The sequence below is a fragment of the Carettochelys insculpta genome, chromosome 6, assembly GCF_033958435.1.
Source record: "Carettochelys insculpta isolate YL-2023 chromosome 6, ASM3395843v1, whole genome shotgun sequence".
Lineage (NCBI taxonomy): Eukaryota > Metazoa > Chordata > Testudines > Carettochelyidae > Carettochelys > Carettochelys insculpta.
The window spans coordinates 119,042,669-119,065,683 of NC_134142.1; the positions used below are offsets into that span (position 1 = coordinate 119,042,669).

At 48.2% G+C, this 23,015-nt stretch overlaps 2 protein-coding genes across 2 annotated transcripts; one reads left to right on the forward strand and one right to left on the reverse strand.

The window, feature by feature from the left end:
• Window positions 1–3,944: 3,944 nt before the first annotated feature.
• TMEM258 (transmembrane protein 258) lies at window positions 3,945–6,811 on the reverse strand. The gene is made up of 4 exons (XM_074996032.1): window positions 6,695–6,811; window positions 6,070–6,179; window positions 5,090–5,240; window positions 3,945–4,278 (listed from the first exon to the last, which is right to left on the reverse strand). The coding sequence occupies exons 1-3, from the start codon at window positions 6,695–6,697 to the stop codon at window positions 5,114–5,116; spliced, it is 240 nt and encodes a 79-aa protein (XP_074852133.1). The 5' UTR covers window positions 6,698–6,811; the 3' UTR covers window positions 3,945–4,278; window positions 5,090–5,113.
• Window positions 6,812–6,902: 91 nt separating this feature from the next.
• Window positions 6,903–9,948, forward strand: FEN1 (flap structure-specific endonuclease 1). Its single transcript, XM_074996034.1, has 2 exons — window positions 6,903–7,007; window positions 7,816–9,948. Exon 2 carries the CDS (start codon window positions 7,817–7,819, stop codon window positions 8,963–8,965), a length of 1,149 nt encoding a protein of 382 aa, XP_074852135.1. The 5' UTR covers window positions 6,903–7,007; window position 7,816; the 3' UTR covers window positions 8,966–9,948.
• Window positions 9,949–23,015: the final 13,067 nt, after the last annotated feature.

Consider the following 23,015-nt stretch of genomic DNA (forward strand, 5'->3'; position numbering starts at 1 on the left):
GTTCTGGAACTTCTGAAACCATTTTCTGATAGTACAGAGCAGTGGTTCTCAACCTTTCCAGGTAAGTGTAGCCTTCGAGGAGTCTGATGGGAACATCCCAGACCAAAGTTTCACCTCAGTTGCATCTGATGAAGTGGGTTTTTGCCCACAAAAGCTTATGCTCCAAAATGTCTGTTAGTCTATAAGGTGCCACAAGACTTCGTATTGTTTTTCAGATACAGACTAACGTGGCTACCCCTCTGATGCCTCACTTTTAGAAACTAGTTGCTTCCCAAATCAAAGCTTAAAATACAAAAATGGGTGCACCAAACTGTTACTGCCAAATTGCTTCCTTCTCATGTGTACCATGAAATTATAAAATGAATTAGAATATAAATATTGTATTTAAATCTGGGTGCGTAAAACAGAGAACTGTACAAGCAAGTCATAGTATGACGTGTTTCTGCTAATTTCAGTAGTGCTTTTTATGCAGCCTGTTGCAAAACTAGGAAAATAGATGAGTTGATGTACCCCCAGGAAGACCTCTGAGTACTGCAAGGGGTACAGGTAGCCCTGGTTGAGAACCACTGATCTAGAGTACAATTAAATGATGGATGGTAGCAGCGTAGACCCTAACAAACAAGTTTTGGCAGCCAAATCCTACAAATTGTTCAGATTGATTTAGGTTATTGTCTACTGAAGAGTTTATTTACATAGTTAGGAAAAAATACAAATGGTTAAGTTGGAAGAAGATTTCTAGGTTGTTGCAGTAAAGATTTGATAGAATAAACATCAGTGCCATGAAATTCACTCATCGTAATCAAGTTTGTGAGACTGTGCAACCCTCTGAAATGTTAGGGAGTAAATACAACAGGAGCTAAAAGCATTTAGCAGCTGGAAGAAGAGGTACAGCAGAAAGCTACAAACTGTCTGCTTGAAGGTAGCAGTTGAAGGTTCCTCAGAAAGTACCTGAGAAAGATCCTAGAAAAGGGCAACCCCACCCTAGGGAGGTTTGGAAAACTCGACATGTCTTCACAGAAGAATCAGCATTTGCGTCACCGCCCATGGACTGTCTGACTTACAGTCCATTGCTGGCAAAGGAAAGACTCCTACAGACAAGTGGGACTAAACAGAACAAAAGGCCACGCTGGGGTATTGCCATTCATTACAAAATTAGACAGTTGGGAAAAAAACAAAGTTAAGTATGATTTAAATATTTGTAGTGGTGGCTGTTCATGCTCATTTCTTCATAGCAGGGAAAGATTACAGGGTTTCTATTATGTAGTACTGCTCCTGCAGCCTGGCTGTGTGTTATTTTCACCATTGAAGGGTAGACATTGGGAAAAAAAAACAATTCTAAAACTTAATTTCATCTTCAACGTCCTACTGAACCCATGTTTGGATTTCAAACAGGGCCCAGGAATCCTGGTCCAAGAACTATTTTCAGTCAGCCACACAGCCTTTAAAAAAGGTTTTGGAACTTTTTTTAGTCTAAGGTTCTATAACTTAGGGGTTTCTTAAAACAAATTAGATGCTGTGAGTGCAGCACCACCCCCTGGCTAGAAGTGGTTTCCATCACAAAGAGGGGCAGCAGAGTGGCAGCACGATCTCTAAATTATTCCAGAGACTCTATCCATGCACCTGATGAAGTGGGTCTTTGCCCATGAAAGCTTATGCTCTGAAAAATCTGTTAGTCTATAACGGTGGCACAGGACATCTTGTTATTTTTGCAGATACAGACTAGCAGGGCTACCCCTCTGATAGATTATTCTTGGGCATATTTTGGGAGCTCTTTCTAATTCATCAGATCGTGCTGTAACTCGATCTTTCACCACTATCATAAATGAGCTGATCCATGGTTTAAGATGAATGTTTTTAAAAGTTTTTCAGGGGAAAGTAGTATTAGAGAAAAGTTATGTGCACAAATTAAATTAAGCGGGGGGTGAATTTAACAATGGCTCGAAAGCAGCTGAGGTAGCAAACTTTAGAGTGTAATTAAATGATGGATGTTAGCATAGCTCTGAGATTTTGGATTACAAATTGTTTGGTGTGGCTTGGGTTTATGTGCAGAGAGATTTATACAAATAATTATGATAAATACAAAGGATTAAGTTGGAAGGATTTGAGACTAAACATCACTTCAATGAAATTCATGGTTGCTACTCAATTGTGAGGGACTCTGCCACCCTCAAGAGTAATTAAAGAGGAGATTATTGACCAGAGGAAAGATAAAGCACAGCAAACACAGAGTTATAAAGTGGCTGGCTGAGGGCAGCAGTTGCTCGTGTATCTGCTCATGTAAAGGAGCAGGAGATCCTCAAAAGGTATTCTTGGGGGAAAATGCAGTTCTGGGGAGATTTCGGTTAGTTCAGAACATTCACTGAGGAATCAGAATTGGTATGCAACAGCCCATATAGCCCTCACTGGTAACCTGACCTAATATCTGCTGTAGGCAAAGGAAAGACGCTCATGGACAAGTGGGACTAAACGGCAGAATCGATGGCCATGCTGCAGTACTGCCATTCTCCACTTCCCCCACCCCACCCCGCTGCTCTAACTCGATGCCAGTGACTCACCGGAGCCGCTGCTGCCACGCGCTTCTGGGACGCAGGTGCAGGGTGGTGGATTGCAGTCCCAGGCCACAGTTCTGAGGCACACTAAGCACCACTACATGGCACACCATTTGAGGAGTACTGCTCTACAACTTTAATTCTGCACTCCACAAAGACAGACGTAACTCTAGAGAAGGTCCATCTACCACACACAGAAATCCACTGTGCCGAATTTAACATTTCATGAAGCAGATAGATTGCTGCACTAAGTTAGTCCTCAGAGATGCCAACCTCTTCTATGATGAGACCCTAATTATCCAGCACCAAGTGAGATGGAACAGGCACTGGGTGCACATGCCTGACATACGTTTACCAAAACAACTGCTGCATGCCCAACTTAGGGAGAAAGGAAACAGGGAGGCCAAAATAAATGCTTTGAAGAAATCTTCAAGATAAACATCAAGAAGATAGAGCACTGACACTACAAACTGGGAGACAGTTGCCTAGGACAGGGATTTGTCAGCCAGGGAATGTCCGCTTTTGAGGAAATTGCCTTGCCTTAGTTGCAGAAAAACATCAGACAAGAGACAACTGTCACACTGTAATCGCAGACTTCCAACATCACCTGCAACATTTGTCAACCAGTCTTTGGCTCAAGACTCAGACTTCTCAATCACCAAAGGACCCATAAAAAATAAAACCACGATCTTGATGGATGAATGACAACTAGCTAACAGCCTTTCCCCAGCCCTAGGCCATATTCATCTCTGGGCCCCAATGATTTAAATGGGAGCTACTCATAGTCAGCAAAACGCTGTAACAGGGCTGATGTGCGCCAGCAGTGAATCTGGCCACTTAATTCTAGCCAAGAGTTTATTTGCGAACATGATTTCCTCATTTCACCAAACTTGTACAATACAATCAGGTCAGCGTGTTTTACTTCACACTTCTCCTGTACCACTTCTATTATGATACACAATCACACCAATGGACCATTAAAATCAAGTCCGGCTGTCTACCAGAGAAGCAGCCTTTTGTTCTGAAGAAGTGGGTCTGTCCCATGAAAGCTCATCACCTGATAAATTATTTTGTTAGACTTTAAAGTGCTACGTGACTGCTTTATTGTTTTGATGGACTACAGACTAACACGGCTATCTCTCTGTCACTATTCAGCCTTTCGGAGAGTGTGTAAACACTATAAAATTGACACCTGATCTAATATTCTAAAAACATCTTTTCATGGTACATTTCTACACCTGAAAAATGTTGTGAAAACCTTTTTGTGTGAAACAAACTTTTATCATTGGAGTGGCTAAGTTCCTTGTAAGTTGATGGCCAGTTACAGTGCAGGTTTTCTTATAGTTTGCATCTGTAACAAATCATTGGAAACTAGACACTGCAGAGAGAAGTGGACTCCTTCAAGGCTATATTTATTTCCACTCAATATGACTGTCGTTGGCTGGCGCCTGGGCCAATCTATTTCTGAACACAACAGAGCATCTATCCAGGGAGTGCTGCTCTCATGCTGAGATCAGAACAGGTCTGGAAGTCACATAAAAATCCCTCCAAACACAGAATGGGACCCCAAAGTTTGCTACATCACAGAACCAGCTTTATTCAGGCTTGAGGTGATGCACTGGGCTGCGATCACTTGGCAGGACACACAGTCTGCATGTGCGATGGGCCATATCCTTAAAGTACAAAAATAAAAAAAGGAGAAGCTTCTGGGAGGCCTTCCACATGGAATCTGAAACGACAGAGGCAGGAAATTGGAGAGAGCTTCCCCCCCCCCCCCCAAAAAAAAACTGCTACTGTAACCGCTTCCCATGGCATTAAGTGGGAGTAAGATTAGAGCTCAGCCAACTCCAAACCTAGCTCAGAAATGGAGGTCATCTACTTTACTGGACCTAGCGGCTAATCCAGCAACACATGGAGGAGTGGAATGCATCCAAGAAGCAGAGCCAGAGGGAGGGTGTATGTGTGAAGCAGACAATGAGACAGAAATTCAATTCCTTAGCCCCATTCATTCCAGATTCATTTATTTATTCACCCTTTGTCAGAAGACTCAATTTGTCAGGAATCTCAGTTTCCTGATTCCTCAAGCATACCTGTGATTAAAGTAACTGGTTGGGACAGCATGTGCCCCCCAACTGAGTTGCCTTCATTCAAAAAACGCTTGGTGCACTGTCCATACAGGGAGGGAAATTATAAGCAGCTCCACGTCTGCAGAGAGGTGAGCAGAGCTCTCCCTCCAGGATAGTTGCAGTTCTTGCTGCAGTGCTGGAGAATTAGCCAGCAGCGGCTATTCCACATGTAGAAGATGGTGGCATAACATGTCCATGTCCACTGCTCTGTTATCCAAAAATGATCCCGCAAGGGAGGTACTTGGACAGAGCTTTCACCACCTCAGGGTGAAATCTGATCTAGGGAAGGTAAGATCAACAAACACATAACCAGCCATTATCAAACTAGCACATATCAGCATCTTGCAGCTGTGAGCTGGGCCTGTAACTGAGGGTATGCTGCCTAGATCCATGTTCTAATTCTGTGTGTCTTACCTAGAGTAGTTCCCTGGCATAGGGTCACACGTAGATACCGACCCACAACAGCAAGAAGAGAACTCCAAAGCCCATGAAAAGGGAAGCCACCAAGGAAATAAGCAGTTCCTTGTAGATGTCCCGTGTGTACTTGGTGGAAGTCACTTCATAGCTGAGAAGGACAGTTAAAGCAATAAGCAAAGAGAGACCAGAAGACTTACAATACCAAACTTGAACTGTGGCCTGAAAATGAACCAAAAGGATCTGGGCAGGGAGGTAATTTTGTACAAGGGTAATACCCCTGCAGGGACTATTTCCATGGTTTCAAAGGCTCCAGCACAGCAGCCTTTCCCACTTCAACCTCAACACCAACTGCCGTCAAGCAACAATATCAAAAATCGGGTTTTGTAGATTTACACCAAGCCTGATTCTAACAGATTTCCAAGCTGTGGCTCCTAATTCCTCTCAGCCCTCTCACCTGCCCATCAGGCTTCTCTGCTAACAGCAAATTCTCTCCCCCTAAGCCCAGTCAAGTTACATTGACTGCTGACCTCAAGCCACCACTTCAGCTAGAGTGTATCCCCACTCCAAGGTATCCAGCCTTACACAATCTAAAACTGGTTACATGCCCTCTTTTTCCAGCGGACCCACCCCAACAACGTTGTGCTGTTTGCTTCGAGGGGCCTCAATATTCCTAGCAGAGCTATTCCCACTTTGCTTCAAAGGGCTCTTTAGACAAGTCCAGCTTCTGCTGTCAGTAGCACATGAGCAACATCCCCACTAATCTTTTCCATCCATGGGCAGAATAAATTTTACAGGCACCTATTTATGTGCAAATGTGCACCACAAGAAACAAAAACCTAGCTGTGGGCAATCTGCTAATCAGCTGAGCAGCATCTGAAGCTCTCCTGAGTGGTTGCACAAGTGCACAGCTAACAGGGAACGATGCACCTGAGGGCATCCAGCTACTGATTTTTTTTTGCACTTTAGCAGATGGATACACGAAGAACCAGGCAGTGAAGAACATGCCAATGGCCAGCAGTACCACAGTGAGGTGCGGGAACACAGCTGGGTTCACCGGGCTGGTATATCTGCTCATGGCCTCTAGCTCCTGGAAAGGTGGGGAGAGAGAAAGAGGTGAGATGGTAGCAGCACAAAAGTCAGGGGACAGCAGTAGCACCAACTTCCTACATAGTCCAGGGCAGAGCTAGTCCCCACGGGGATGGCAACAGTCCTGGAGCCGAGCTCAGCGGGGGAGGACACAGGCTCCAGGAGACAGGACAATCCCGGGGTCCCAACTTGACTGGGGGAGCAAAGCACGGGCGCTACCGGAAGTGAGCAGCCCTAAGCGGCTCGATGGGGGAGGGGCGGCCCGAGAGCCACGGGCCGTTGGAGGAGGGGCGGCCATACGGTCATAGGCTGTTGGTGGGGGGAGGGGCGGCCATAGGGTTATGGACCTTTGGGGGGAGGCGGAGGCGGGGGCGGCCCTGGAGCCAGAGCGCGACGCTGGCAGGACAAGCGCGAAAGTTTCTGTCAGTTTCCGGCCGGACGCGGGGGAAACCCTCACGCCACTGCCGGGGACAAGAGGGGCGAAACAGCGCCGAGCTCGGCGGCCCCGTATCTCACCATCGCGCCGCTCTCCCCGGCGTCAGCGGAAGGACACGTCTGCTGCGGCCGCCCCTAACCCCGCTCCCGGAAGCGGAAAGGAGGTCCTCACACCGCGCGGGGCCGCCTGGGAGTGGTAGTCTCTTGCCGCTCGGCCTCGCGCTCCTTGCCTGGTCCCCAGGGCCCAGCGGGACTACGTTTCCCAGCGGGCAGTGCGCGGAGCAGCCTACGGGACGCCACTCGCGCGCGATTCGGAAGGCGGGAAAGGCGGCGGCGGCGGCGGCGGCTAGAGACGGCGCGGGGAAACGAGTGACCGGAGATCCAGCACAGACAGGTCACCCCCGCCCCTGAGAGAGGGAGGGAAATGCCCGGCGGGGCGGGGCTGTGGAGGTGCCGTACCTGGGAAAGGGGTGGGATATTTGCAGGGGATGCTGTGCCTGGGGGGCGGTTAAGCTGTATGTCGCCGGGCTGTCTGTAGGGGGCGCCGGGCCCCGTTGGGGGGAGGGGCGCCGGGACCCGTTGGGGGGAGGGGCGGCGGCCTGTCTGTAGGGGGCGCTGGGCCCCGTTGGGGGGAGGGGCGGCGGCCTGTCTGTGGGAGGCTCAGTGCCCCGTTGGGGGGAGGGGCGCCGGGCTGTCTGTAGGGGGCGCTGGGCCCCGTTGGGGGGGGGGGCGCCGGGCTGTCTGTAGGGGGCGCTGGGCCCCGTTGGGGGGGGGGCCTCCGGGCTGTCTGTAGGGGGCGCTGGGCCCCGTTGGGGGGGGGGGCGCCGGGCTGTCTGTGGGAGGCTCAGTGCCCCGTTGGGGGGAGGGGCGCCGGGCTGTCTGTAGGGGGCTCTGGGCCCCGTTGGGGGGGCGCTGGGCTGTCTGTAGGGGGCGCTGGGCCCCCTTGCTGCGAGAGGAACTGCTGTCTGCAGGAATTGGGCAGTGTGTGCGCTTTGCAGGACGCTGCAGGGCTCCTGGGATGGACATTACATCCAGGAATGCTGTGGTCTTTGTGGCAGGTCCAGGCATACACAGTGGATATTCACCACCACCTCCAGAATATCCCCTCCCGCCCACTCTTTGAGCTCTGGCTCGTTCTGCATCGTGCACGTGGCGTGCTTTGGGGCTACTCCTGGTTTCATTCCCCTGTTTCCTGCTGCTAGGATGGGAATCCACGGCCTGGCCAAGCTGATCGCAGACGTGGCGCCTGGTGCCATCCGAGAGAATGACATCAAGAGTTACTTCGGACGGAAGGTGGCCATCGATGCCTCCATGAGCATCTATCAGTTCCTGATTGCAGTGCGCCAGGGAGCAGACATGCTGCAGAACGAGGAGGGTGAGACCACCAGCCACCTCATGGGCATGTTCTACCGCACCATTCGTATGGTGGAGAATGGTATCAAACCAGTCTATGTTTTTGACGGCAAGCCCCCCCAGCTGAAGTCAGGTGAGCTGGCCAAGCGGACTGAGCGCCGGGCTGAGGCAGAGAAGCAGCTCCAAGAGGCTCAAGAGGCAGGGGAGGAGGACAACGTGGAGAAATTCAGCAAGAGGCTAGTCAAGGTGACCAAACAGCACAATGAAGAGTGCAAGAAACTGCTGACCCTGATGGGAATCCCATATGTGGAGGCGCCAGGTGAGGCTGAAGCCAGTTGTGCCACCTTAGTGAAAGCTGGAAAGGTCTATGCAGCTGCCACTGAGGACATGGACTGCCTGACGTTTGGCAGCCCTGTGCTAATGCGACACCTTACGGCCAGTGAGGCTAAGAAGCTGCCCATCCAGGAATTCCACCTGAGCCGCATCCTACAGGACATGGACCTAACGTGGGAGCAGTTCGTGGACCTGTGCATCCTTCTGGGCTGTGACTATTGTGAGAGCATACGTGGCATTGGGCCCAAGCGTGCTGTGGAACTCATCAAGCAGCATAAGACCATTGAAAAGATTGTGCAGCACATAGATACTAAGAAGTACTCCCTGCCTGAGAACTGGCTGCACAAGGAGGCCCAGCAGCTCTTCCTGCAGCCGGAAGTGGTGGACCCTGAGGCTGTGGAGCTGAAGTGGAGCGAGCCAGATGAGAATGGGCTTGTCCTTTTTATGTGTGGGGAGAAGCAATTCAATGAAGAACGGATTCGCAATGGGATCAAGAGGCTAAGCAAGAGCCGCCAAGGCAGCACTCAGGGCCGGCTGGATGACTTCTTCAAGGTGACTGGCTCCATCACCTCAGCCAAGCGTAAGGAACCAGAGCCCAAGGGCTCAGCCAAGAAGAAGGCAAAGGGCAATAGTGCAGCAGCAGGAAAGTTTAAAAGGGGGAAATAACTAGACCTTCCAGAGCTGTCCTCATTCTCTTCCACTCCCAGAGCTTCCAGGATTTTAAATTGTGTAGAAGATCCTGTATTCTTCCTCCACTGCTCCAAGTTGTATCCTGCAGGGGAGAATGGGATCTGTGCTGTGTCTGCTTTTCCATTAAGTGCTTCCCTGCCAGTGACCCTAGGGACAGTCTTGTAGCACAGAACCAGTATAGGTACAATGGTGGAGGGAAGAGAGGGACAAAATTAGCGGAAGGGAGAGAATGACAAGCCAAGGCATGAGGGAGTTGCACTGGCAATCTAGTGACCATGTTCATCAGCTTCCAACTTACGTTGTCCAATAAGAACTGGAGGTGCTGCAGAGATGATGCATGGGCAGCACCTTGTGTTATTCTCAGGCAGTCTCCTCTGATTGACTGCGGGAGTGCTGTTGACTAGCTTTAATGTGAGACAAATCCAAATACTGAAAAGGAAGATGTCAGCCAAATGGACTGAGAGATCTGCTCAAAGTAGAATGTGGACGAGATGGAGATGGAAGTAGAAAATTTGGGGAGAAATGTGTGGGAATCCAAATGTCAGGGAGGGATAGAGTGCTACAGAAAGAAGGAACTTTCTTCCTTCAATGGGACTTCTCTGTGATCTTCCTTTACTTATCTATGTGTATTAGACTTGCTAAATAATTGATTGAGAGAAAACACAGAACTGTAAAATGATCGTGAAGTTTTTAGACTCCCTCCCCCCCTCCCTATTTATAGAACTACCTGACGGGAGGGAAACATGCTTTCCCCAACAAAAAGTAATTGTTGACTTTTAACCCTTTGATGCAGATTATTTTGGTTCCACTCCAGATCCCAGCCCAGTGTTGGTTTGGTCCCAGTACATAAACAACGAGTAGCTGCGAAGGAACTGTAACTCCCCAGATTTACCATTGTCACTAGGTTTTATTTTTGTTAAGTTTTGAAGAAAAATATAAATAAACCTAAAAATGGAAAATGGTTAAGTTAATTCATATTTGAAATGGTTCCTTCATCACCTCCATTCCAAAGGAAAAAGCTCCTTAAATGGCATAAAGGTTTGAAATCCAGAGGAGAAAAACCTGGAACATTGTCCCAGTCCTATCCACCAGCTGCATTCATTTTAGTAGAGATTTCCAGGCTGTGTGGAATGTGAAGGAGCTAGGATTCAAGGAAAGACTATTGATGTTTCCTTATGCCAATCTCTGCTTTTTCAATTCCTGCAGGATGCCTAATACTGTTCACATTTTCCATTATGAACATGCTGTACAAACATGAATCTGTACCTCTTGTAAGTTAGGTTCAGATTTTCCTGATCATTACAATACGAAAAGAAAGGCGGGTGAAGTAGTTCACTCCTGAGCAAGAGTGCAGATTCAGGGTGGGACTTGGGACTTGAGATATGAATTTTTAATCCTGACTTGGACAGTAATTTGGTATAGGCTTTAAATGAGTCTATTAAATTCTCAGAGATTGTTTTCCTAACTTGTAAAATGGGAACAGTGTGCAAGGTTTTGAGGCTAAATTATAAGATCACTTTTATAAAGTACTTTGAGATCATGGAATGGAAGGTGCTATTGGCAGGAGAATATCAGGATCACGGCAGTGACAGCAGAAAATAGACCTCTTGAACATTTTTGCCATTTTGCCTGGTTCATCTCTCTCTTCCTCTGCCATTCTGTATTTGTTGGTTTGTAGCATAGTCTTTATTCATTAATCTCTGCATGTTCCATACAGTACAATTTGAAGTGAGTAAAATTCCAGCTGGGTAAATATAAAATAGCAATGCATATGGAAGCCAGCTGAATAAAGCAAATATGCACTTTCTAGGACAAACAGGTGTTTGAAATGACATTAGACCGATTTTCAAACAGGTGAAACAAAGTTCAAATTGGGGATGGGAATTCTGTGCTTGCATTTAGCAGGGCATTGTCTATTAACAATGAGATTTTAAGTACTGAAATCCACCTGAAACTTGCTTGTGGTGTTTGCACCTATGAAAGGACTGCACTTCAGTTTGAGTGAGGGGCACCATAACTTAGAATATCCTGAGTGTTATGCTTTTCAGTTCTGGATAGTAACACGATGTTAAGCTAAAGCTTCTGAAAAGAAGCATTAGATCAGTGGTTCTCAAACTTTTGTATTGGTGACACCTTTCACGCAGGAAGTGTGACCTGCTCCATTATAAATTTAAAAAAAGCTTTCTTAATATTTGACACTATTGTAAATGATGGAGACAAAGCAAGGTTTTGGGGAAAAACTTGCAGTTCATGATTCCTACTTAACCTCACAACCCCCCACTTTGAGAATCCCTACATGTGATGATGCTTAAACTAGTTGCTGGTACATTTTTCAGTGGCTTAGGGGAGTTGTCCATATAGGGACTTTGTTCTTCACTTGGGAAGAGAAGGGGTATATTAATCACTTCACATTTCAGGCCAGACAATGTGTGGGTGTCAAATCTGGGGAAGTTTGGTGCCCTGGCTTTTCCCCAGTCTAAAGTAAGTGTGTGTGTACTCCTGTGATAAATCTGGGTAAATATGCTTTCCTTTTCTGTCTGAACTTGGTATCCCATTCCTGCCTATGTGTCTATGGAGAAAAGACTTGTAAGCAGCTAGTGTCTTTTTTCAGCTGGAAAGCATGAGGAAAAATACTTTCTGTGCCTACTTGCATTCCTACTGACCTCATGAGGCACAGACTGCTGCAGTGGGTGCAAGGGAGGAACTTAAGAAATGTATTATTTAAGGAGAGAATACTGTTGGTCTGCTATCTTAGTCAGGATCTGTGTCCTCTGCACAAAGATACAGCCCAACTGCGAAGCATTGAAGTCCTTTAAATTCCAAGTTCCTTAAGGGAATTCATTTTAAGGCAAATATTGGCCAAAAGGAAGTTTGTGAACCATAATATGCTCATTTGTTGGTAGTACACATGAGCTTGGATGCCTGAGATGGGAGGATCCAGCTCAGTATTGTGGCAGTTAGTTATTTACCTTCCATGCACATGACTGAATAGACAAATACTTCCTGTCCCTCCACCTGCTGTCTGATCTCTAGGTTAGGTGGTATGAGCGCTCAAACAATGCTGGTAGGATTTAAGTAGGAAAAAGTGTGGAATGTTTCTTTGAAATGTCGCCTGCTTCCCAAAAGTGGCTCCTTTTAAGTGGAAGTGATTATCTCTAAGGTAGGTGATTTTGTTAGCTGAGCTAGTTTACTTTCCATGCTCAGGCTGAGGCTTTCCTGTAACTTAAGAGCTGGAATGGAATCTTTTTGCTGAAGAATTTGTAGGAATCTGTAGTCTCTCCAACAGTCTACTAATCTTCTGTGGGTCACTGGGTTAGCTGGAAATAATATGTATCATGTTACATCCTAAAAGCTTGGAATTCAGAGCTAGGAGACTGTGGCTTATTGTCATTTATTTATTTATTTATTTATTCAGGATGCTAAATCACAAAAAGGTCCCTGCTAATTCAAGATATTTGGTCACAGAGAGGTAGTTGTGTTAGTCTGTATCTTCACAAAACAAAGCAAAAATAAGTAAAAGCAGTCCTTATTTAGTTATTTATTTTGTGAAGGTATTTGGTATGTCTTAAAAGCCTCTATTCCTGGAATCGTGATCAGGTAAGACTCAGCTTTTATTTTTAAACACTAAATTCTTCTGGTTGGGAAGGAAAAGTAGTCAAATGGAAAGATTGAGAAAGTCGAAGGCAAAGACCCCAAGATTTATTATTTGAAAAAACAAAATCTTGAGTTTTAAGTCAGTCTCATGATTTTTGGGAGAGGAGGGAGTTGGCAGTATTACGTGATGGTTTGTCGTCCTGGATCTCTCTGCTTCCTGACCTTAGATTTAAGAAGAGTTTTGAAAATAGACTTTTTTTTTTCACCGAAGTAATTGTATGGGGAATAGAATCCTGAGTCCCATGCACTAACCACTAGCAACCCTCCTCAAGATGCACAGTCCATTCTATTAAAGTGCTTGGACTTTTGGACTGTGTTGCTCTGATCTGCAGAGCAGTAAAGCCAGGCATGTGTGGAAACATCTGGGATAGAAGACACAAGCCAACTACAGATGGCTGCAGCAGCCCAGAGGTGGGGCAGCCTTCTGATGTGCTATAAAGAGGAGTGCAGTTAATTGGTTTTCCCCATCATGGCTGCACTGTCACTCTGGGCAGGAGGAAGGGTGAGTAGAGAGGTACACACTTCCATGGACCATTTTCATGGGGTGCAGGAAGGTCCAACAGTGATCAAGGGAAGTAACTGAATGGAGCTGGAGAGTCCAATTTTACATATCACAGGAGCTTTTCCTTCTTGAAGGCTCTGCTCACTCTGTCTTTCTGGGACAGAACCACTGTTGTTCTAAGATGGCAGGTGGAATCTTGCTGTGTAGGCAGTCCCCAGGTCTCTGCTGAGAGGGTTTTGCACAGGGCGTATAGCTTGGGAAAGAGAAGACAGTCTGAAAATCATCATCATCCTTCATCCTTGTAACCACCATCAGCATCATTCAGCCTCCAGTTATTGGAGGTGTGGCAGACATTTTCTTGGGCACAGGTTGCCCAATGACCCCCCAGCCTCATGCATCTAGAGCCAGTCGCAGTCAGATAGGAGAGTCTGGGTTGAGTGGAATCTCTGGTTTGATCCAGTGTGGCAATTCCTGTGCAACATCCCAGTTCCCATTGAGCCCTCTCTCATTTGTGCTCCTCCCAGCAGCAATCGGGTTTACTAGGTGCCATCAGCTCACCAGAGCCTATTTTAATAGAATGACTTCATGGGACCTTAGGCGAGAGCTTGGCAGCCACCAGAAGGTGGCTGGGATGCAGAAGATCAAAGATCATGAGTGAGGGAAGGTCCCCTGAGCAACGCAACGCCATAAAGTCAGTGTGAGCGTCACTGACAGTTCCAAATGCTGCTACAATGAGCAGAAACCCCTCTTACTCTGCTCTGCACCTGCATCCAGTGGGGAATCCCAAAGCGGGAGATTTTTTCCAATCAGCTGTTTTCACATCAGAGGGGCAGTTAGTCTGTATCTGCAAAAACAACAAGTCCTGGCGCACCTTATTGACTAACAGATTTTTTTTGGAGCATAAGCTTTTGTGAGCAAAGACCCGCTTCAGCAGATGCATCTGATGAAGCGGGTCTTTGCCCAGGAAAGCTGATGCTCCAAAAAAATCTGTTAGGCTATAAGGTGCCCCAGGACTTCTTTTTTTCACATCAAAGAAATCTTGCTAATTTTAGTCCCTGGCAGCAGCAGCAGCAGCACTAGCACTGCAGACCAGGGACATAGCACTCCCATTACCCTCTGGAGCTTGGTGCACACACATTTTAATATAAAGAAACAAGTGAAAGGGCAATTTACCACTCAGAATTTGCCGTCTTCTAGGGACCTGCCTGGAGGAGCGCTCATCAACTGTGCAACCTCCTTCCTCTGCTTGACAAGTGTAATCTTGCCCGCTCCACTCAAACCCTTTCAGTGCTCTGTGATAAATATCATTTCCCTGGCTCATTGCTTTGACCATCCAAAACAAAAAAGCAGTCCTGTAGCATTTAAAGACTAACACCGTTTATTAGGTGATGAGCTTTTGTGGAACTTTTTCTGATCTGGTAAAATTCTTGTAAATGTAAACTGACAGTGAAGATAAATTTAGTGGAAAGATAGGGAAAAATGAAATGAAAACTGACAAATCAGTTACATATGACAAAAGGAGTGGGTGAGGGGATCGTGTCATTTAGAGCCGAGTGATTTTTCTTTAGCAAATTATAAATTCATTTAAAAAATGTATTATAGGGGCACCAAATCAATCAGTGAATTTGGTTTCAGTGGCTTTGAGCCAAAAACATTCTCCCTCAAAAAAAAGTTTCAGCTGTTTTGAAATGAAACATTTTTACCTTTTTGTTTCAAAATGTTTAGTTTTAAGACCTAATGGGTGAAAACAGACAAAAAGGAGAAATATTTTTTCTTGTTTTGGGTGTGTGTGATCCAAAAATAATTTAGGAGGGGGATATTTCTTTTCTGCACTAAATAAAATAAAAATTCACTCTCTGCTATGTCATCCTTTCCTTTTCCTTCCTCCACTGGCCCACCAAAGTGGCTTCAAACACAACCTACTCCTTTTCATTTTTAACACCCTTCCCAGCCTGGCCTCTCAGAAGGCTTGTCTTCATTACACGGTGGATCATCGCTGTACTGGTCGATCCATCAGTGGTTAATTTATTGGATCTTCTTAGACATGATAAATTGATCTCCCAGCACTCTCCCATGGATCCCAGTGTTCCACTAGGATGAGAAGAGTAGCCAGAGTCAATGGGAGAGAAGCCACCACTGACCTTACTGCACAGAAGATGCTGCAGTAAGTACATCAGCTTCAGCTACCTATTTGCATAGCTTAAATTGCATAGATTCAATGGATGGGGTGGGGATGTTTTCATGTAAACAAGGTCTTACACTATCAATACCTGCCTCCCATCTCTGTTCAGCCAGTGACCCCAAACTTCATCCATTTAAATTTTTTTTTCTCCCAAGGACCTTCATGCCCTCTACCAAGCTGCCAGCAGAGAGACCCCGATAAACATTCTCAGAGCCACCTCATTGTCCTCTCCTAAATCCCTCCTTTGCAAGGCTGGCTCCAAATCCACGTGACAATGATTAGAGTCACTGATTCCAGCAATGGCAGAGACCGTTGTAATCGTTTAGTCTGATCTGTACAACGCAGGCCAGAGGACAGTCTTAAAATAATTCCTAGAGTAGCTCCGAGAAAAACATCTTTTCTCGATTTTAAAAGCTGTCAGAGATGGTGAATCCACCACCAGCACTGCTAAGTTCTACCCGGAGTTAATTACCTTCATCATTACACATTGATGCCTCATTTCCTGTCTGACTGTGTCTAGCTTCAACTGCCAGCTGTTGGATCATGCCATGCCTTCCTCTGCTAGATTGAAGACCCTGCTGAAATATTTGTTCCCTGTCTAGCCCAGCAGTTCCTAACTTTTTGCCAGGACAGTGCCTTTGAATGAATTGTGTCCTGCCAGGACCTAGAGAACAACGTAATTTTGAGGAGTCAAATGGCATCCTCTGCACACTGTGACTATGCACTCACAGTACGTGTGAGGTTATGCTGGATGGTCTCCACCATGCCAGGGATTGATGCTACCCCATTAGGGACCACACCGATATTCCCTGTAAGCTGAGCCCTTGGGTGGCCACTCAGGAGAAATTCAAATGCAGCCCAGCCCACAGCAAGGTGTTCCTCCTCCGGCTGCTGCACATTCTTATGTGTCTTGGTGCACATAAAAGTTATTCTCCAAATGGAGGGGAAAAATCCACACATGGATGGAAAAGATTAGAGGGAACACTGCGCAGTTTGGGAATCTGCTATATGCTGAGATCAGTTTAGCCTTAACCGCCGCTTTGTTAAGCTAACTGGGCTGAGCTCCTTGAGTTGTCACTATCGGACACCTTTTGTAGTCTGTGTGCTTCAGGAAGCGCCTGAAGGGCAGGAAAGGCAATTAAATCTTTCCGTCACTAGTGAAGAGGAGCACAGTGGAATTGCAAAGCTCTCGGGAGCCTGCTCAGGCACATGCTGTGCAAAGGGCTGGAGTTGTGACACTGAAATCAGCAGAAGGTTTTCCATAGGCTTCCTGGAGCTTCCTCTCAAGCCCTAGATCAGCCGACAGAGCCGAACAGCTGTGCCTGGAATGGGACAGTGGTGGCTGTAGGGCACAGAACAAGCAGTGCCTTCGCCTGGCAGGTGACAGTGTGAGTCTGGAGTCAGCTCATGTTCTCAGACACAGGATAACCAGAGAACTCCCACACAGAAGGCAGAACACCCTATTCCCTTCCCTCAGCCTGTTCCCAATAAGGTAGCACCACCTCTGCAGAGCTTTCAGTGCTATTACCAAAACATGCTATGGTAATGCACTTTCTGCCAGGCTCCTAGCCAAGGTGGGTCTGATCTCCCTCCAAAACCTTACCAGAAAGTGCCCTCATACTCACATGCAAGGCTCGTTCTTTACTGCCAGGTCACTGCTGCTGCTGCCTACTCCCTGTATTCTTTTTTTACCTCTCTGCCGCCTTCTCTGGGAAACTTACATCACATCAGATCACATCATCCCCCAGGAGATCGGCTGAGATATCCTGAATGCGTGTGCAAAGACTTGGGAGAAGGCCCAGCTTGCTGTTTAAATAACCGTCCTCAGTCTCTCTCCTGCACTGGGTGGCCAGGTAATGACTGATCAGCAAAGCAGCTGGCAAAGGTCCTATGTGATTGATGATGCATGGAGAGTCATTTGAGCTTGGCTGCTTCTCTGCGTGAATGATCAGCAATCAATTAGCTTGCAAAGGATCGTTCATACTAATTTTCCAGCTATAAATAGTTCATAAGTGGTTGATAGATGTCAATTATCAATTATTAGAGAGAGAAAGTGAGTGAGATAAAAGCTATTACATCAGCCACTCTGTCTCTCTAACGTTCTAGACTGGACACAGCTAGAACAACACTGCAGAAGTAATTGTGATACAGTCTACAAGCTTGCTTATGTCCATCTATCCTTAACCCCTTGTACTGCTAACCAAGTGCTACAGATGCCTGTTACTTGCTTAGCCCATTTGTTAATCACTGGGTAATCCTTTGTAAGAGGGACAAGGTGAGTGATGGCCAAAAAAATTATCAGGCCAAAAGGATATTCTCTCCCCAGCTTTGTCTAAAATTGTAGGCCTATCCTGGTCACAGCAACCTTTCACAGCCCTTTCTAAGGCATTGATAAATGGAAAGCTCATGTAGTGTGCGCCCAATGGATTGATAGCACTTAGAGTACTGGTAACACCCAGACTATGTCAGTACGGCTCGGAAGCCAGAGGAATTCAGGGGCTGAAACACTTCCTGGCACTGAACGTTGTAACATGGGCGCCTCTGCTGAATGAGCCAAAGATGGTGCATTAACGTAACTCAATTACCCACGTGGTGCAGTCAGCCTTTAGTGCTGGGTTGGATGTAAACCCACTGATGAGACTGTAAAAGAGCTGAGCCTTTCCGCACAGGGACTAGGGGCTCTTGCATTTTGAGATCCAGCTCCTGCAGTTGTAGGTTTAAGCATCCCTGCCAAAGTGGTTACAAGTGGTAGGCTGTGTGTTTCACTGACTAGGCGGAGATTATGTTAACATCTCTGTGACAGCTACTACTAATCCCACCTCTGTGGCTGAGCCACAGAAACCAGCTGGCTGCTACTTTGCCCACTCATTGGAGAGAATCCTGTGGCTCAAAGAGGGACAGGTACTGCAATGCTGAAGGGCCCATGTTCAAATCCTAATGACAGCCCCATGGGTACCAAGCTGATCACAGCCACTGACAGTGACACTGTGCTCATGCATCTCTTTTGCCACTAATAAAGATGCCGAGACCCAGTTTGGCCTGTTCATTAGACTTCCTCAAACCCAATGGCTTCAAATTCTTCTCTCAAGTACACTTGTACAAGTCTCAAGTACAAGTACACTTCCTGCTGTCCAGGATGTGGCACCACAGTAAGTTAAGAGTGGGAAGACCATCCCTGCAGCTGAAACGTAGGCCTTGTCTATGCTATGCAGTTTTCTCCACAAAAGTAACTTTCGTGGCCAAAAAGTGGATGTGTGCACACAACAGTGCTCCTCCAGCTGACTTAACCCCTCTGCTAGGCCGGCAAAATTAACGAGTGGCATAGAGCTCTTTGCAATGTAGTTAGAGCACTGCAGTGTTAGTGCTGATGGGCCGCTTCCTTACATCACCTCCATTGGCCTGAAGGTGTTATGTGCTAATGTCCATGGCTGCTCTGGTCAGCAGTTTGAAATTTGCTGCCCTGCTGATATACAGGCATGTGCCCCTCCTCTGCTTAAAGCCCCAGGGATTGTTAGAGTTCCTTATCCCATTGGCTTGAGGTGGACGGTTCACTCAGCAGCTTCCTGGCTGAGCTGTTTGGCTTGCCGCAGCAGGCATGCTCCCACGTGGAGTGAAAGGATCCCCTGGGTCCATGGGAAGAGGAGACTGGGCAGTCACACCTTTGTGTCAGCTGGTGGAACTTTGTAACTTTTGCTACCTACAGGCTTGCAGGAGAACAGACATGGAAGAGACATGCAGCAGTGTGGGGCTAAGATCAAGGAGCTGAAGCGTGTGTACCAGTAGTCACCGTCACTGAAGACCTGCTGCAGCTACAAGGAACAGCATGGTCTCCTATAGATGGAGCTATACATCTCTCACAGAGCTGGAAGGGACCTTGAGAGGTCATTGAGTCCAGTCCCCTGCCCTCTTGGCAGGACCAAGTACCATCCCTGACAGATTTATTTTTCTTCTATGTGCCCCAGGTCCCAAAGGCCTCCTCAAGGACTGACAGCACAAGCCTGAGTTCACAAGGCCAATGGTCAAACTACTGAGCTCTCCCTCCCCAGTGGTAAACTCACCACAAACCCCATGGACATGTTGCCTGGAATGGAGTGAATCTCGAGGGTGAAGAGGTGATGAGGAAGTGACATTGGAGGAGGCTGTGGGACATGCAGCAGAATTATCCAGTTGTGTGGCAAACCAGGCCTTGTTTTTTATTCCAGCGGGGTCTAGTCAGCTCCAGCACTCGGGCACCAGTGCTTGTGAAGTAGGAGAAGCAAGCTCTGGTAAGCGTGTATTTTGCTTTGATAGTGCACAGTGATAGGAGATTGGTTTGTGTACTTTGTTATATGGGACAAAGGGAGTCAGGTTTATTTAGTCTACAGAAGAGAAGAGAGATTTGATAGCAGCCTTCAACTACCTGACGGGGGATTACAAAGAGAATAGAGAGAGGCTGTTCTCAGTGGTGACAGATGGCAGAACAAGGAGCAAAGGTCTCAAGTTACAGTTGGGGAGGACTAGGTTGGATATTGGAAAAAACTATTTGCGTAGGAGGGTGGTGAAGCACTGGAATGGGTTACCTAGAGAGATAGTAGAATCTCCATCCCTAGAGGTTTTTAAGGCCCAGCCTGGCTGGCATGATTTAGTTGGGATTGGTCCTGCTTTGAGCGGGGGATTGGACTTGATGACCTTCTGGGGTCAATTCTAGCCCTAGGATTTAATGTAAGGTGACCATCTGTCCCATATTGGGCAGGATGGTCCCATATTTGGGACACCAAAAAGGTGTCCCAACTTATTTTTTAAAAGGGACTCAATGTCCCATATTTGGGCCATCCCCCTACAACCTTTTCATTTCCCTGAGGCTCAGGGAAGCGTAGGCAGCTGCCACTTCCCCAGGGCTTGGGGAGCACAGGGGGCTGCCGCTTCCCAGGATTCCTTGGGATCACAGGTGGCTGCTTCTTTCCCAGGGTTCCAGGGGATCGCCAGCGGCTGCCACTTCCCCAGGCTCCTGGTGATCACTGGTGGTTGCCACTTCTCTGGGGCTCTGGGGAGCACTGGCAGCTGCCACCTCCTTCTCAGCTCCTTGGGGCTTGGAGGAGCCACCCTCCCCCCCCCCCATATCTCCCTGTCCCATATTTGGCACAAGGAGATATGGTCGCCCTAATTTTATGGCAGAGGAAACAGTGACAGATTATCGTAAGGACCAATGGGGCCTGTACACTGGTGGCTCAGCCATCTGGGTGCCCCAGAGAAATTGTCCCCCATCTCACGGCTGAGCCTGGCCCTGACGTTCTGCTGCAGGCAGTGGCTCCGTGAATGTCAGCAGCCAGCTGGAATGGTTTCTTGCCATTGCCCACAGCGGGGCAGGCCCCGCAGAGGCACAGCCTGCTGTGTTCCCCCCCATCACCTCCGGGTGAACGCTGCACGAAGCCATCGCTCTATGCCACCACTGACGGCCATCTCTCTTCTGGTGGAGGCATCTGAAGCCGACTGACGTGCTAGCCCATCGGCGTGATAACTTCTGCTTCACCTACACATATTGCTGTGACTACAGTGGCCCAGAGGCCGGTATAATTTATATCCCACAGGGACTTAGGCACCAACTCCAGGGCTGGCGCAGCCACAGAGAAAAATATTGTGTGCGCCCAGCTGTCACTGGCAGTCAAGCACCCTCCTGCTCCCAGTGACTCTCCCCTTCCCTGGGGCCCTGCTGATCAATGCTTCCGCTCCCCCGGTGTCTCCCACCCGCCATGAACCGCTGTTTCGAAGCATTCAGGAAGCTCCTGGAAGGAGGGAGAGGAGCAGGGATGGGGCACACTCTGGGGGGCTGGGGGAAAAAAGCAAGGTGGGGGCTTGCGAGGAGGGGGTGCAACAGGGTAGGATAAGGTGGGGCAAAGGCGGGGGCTTGTGGGAAGAGGTGGCACTGGGGCAGAGCCAGGGGTGATGAGGGCATCGAGCACCCCTCAGCTAGTGGGGAAGTCAGCACCCAGGCTCAGAGGTGTGAGTTAGTCATGGCTCTGCATGGTGTACGTTATAGCAACGTACTGCGTAGTGTACACACTACCAGCGTCTGACCTACCAGGCCTCCTGCACAAAGGACACCTGTATCACACCTGCAAAGGCGACCTGGGGAGCCGACATCAGGGACTGACCCCAGACACTGGCTCTCTGAGGAGTCCTGTGGCACCTCACAGGCTAACCAACATTCAGGGAGGGGCTTAAACTTGATGGGCGGGAGCCCATTTTTGTCAGACGCTCCAGCCCACAGAAGCTTACACTCAAATAAATGTGTTAGTCTGTAAAGCGGGGGTGGAGGGTGGGACGAGAGGGTCAGTGCAGGCGTGGGCTGGGGATGGGCAATCTGGGCAGGAGTAGGGTGCAGGGGCAGGGGAGGTATGGGTGGGAGGGTGGAGGAACCAGCTGCGGACATGAGGTCTGGGTGAGAGGGGCGTGGGACGGTTTGAGGGTGCAGGGTGTGGCAGAGGGAGGGATCCAGGTGGGGGGACGAAGGGCCTGGGAGGGAGGGAGCAGGAGCAGGGTGGGGAGTCTGGGTGGGAAGGTGCAGGGAGGGGGTGCAGGAGCAGTTGAGGGTTCTGGGCAGTGGAGGAGCACTTTCCTGCTCTCCCCGGATGCATGTGGCTCTGTTCCCTCTCCCTCCAATCCCAGGCACTGCCCCTGCTGCTCTCATCATCATCATCATCAACAACCAGGGGCTCAGCGCCCATTGGCATCCGATGCCTCCCTTGCTATTTCCTTCCATTTTTCCCTGTCCAGTGCAGAGCAGCTCAGTTTCTGTAGATTAGCTCTGCACCAGTCTACTACATCATCTCTCCATTCTCTGTGGGGTCTGCCTCTCCTGTTCGAACTGTCCATTGTGCCAAATCCAGGGTCTTGACCTTTTGTTCGTCATTCATGCTGCAGACATGACCGAATACCTGTAACTTGTGTTGCGTAACCTTCTACAGCAGGTTCTCTTTCAACTGTATCTTCCTATATAATTCCTGGTTGGTGACCTTCTGCATCCATCCTATTCTCAGGATCTTCTAGAACAACGCCTCTCAAATGCCAACATCCTGCTCTTCAGATCTTTTATCATCACCCATGTCTCACCTCCGTACAACATGCTGCAGCCAATGAGAGGCCACTGCTGCTCCTGCTCCCCTTCCCCCCAGCCGGGGGAGCAGCAAAAGTGGGAGCAGAGCCTGGAGCTGCTTCCTCTTCTCCCTACCCCCCAGCAGAGCCCATGGGCTGGATCCCCGCGGCAGGCTGGATGCTGTGGAGGGGAGCCCCGAGCGTCAAGGTCTGGATCCGGACAAGTTGCTGTCTGTATGTGGACCATGGGTTGAGATTCCCCACGCCCGCTTTAAGGACTCTGTTGGTTTTGGTGACACAGACTAACACAGCTACTACCCCTCCGAAACCAGATTTAAAGCTTATTACAACAGCCTATAACCAATGCCCTCTCTCATTCTTATCCATGCATGTGTGGAATACATTTTGTTATATGCACCACGGCAGGTGGGGACGTACACCACCAATAGAAACACATGGTGCTGGCTGTAGGGGCTCTGCTAATCAGCTGAGCAGCACCTGACTTGCTCCTGGGTGGCGGCCCAAGCGCTCAGCTTACAGGGAACGCTGCCTCTAACCCACACTTGTTCCCTTTAGTCCTGTGACTGCAGAAGTCCCTCTGCCGTGCATGTTCCCTT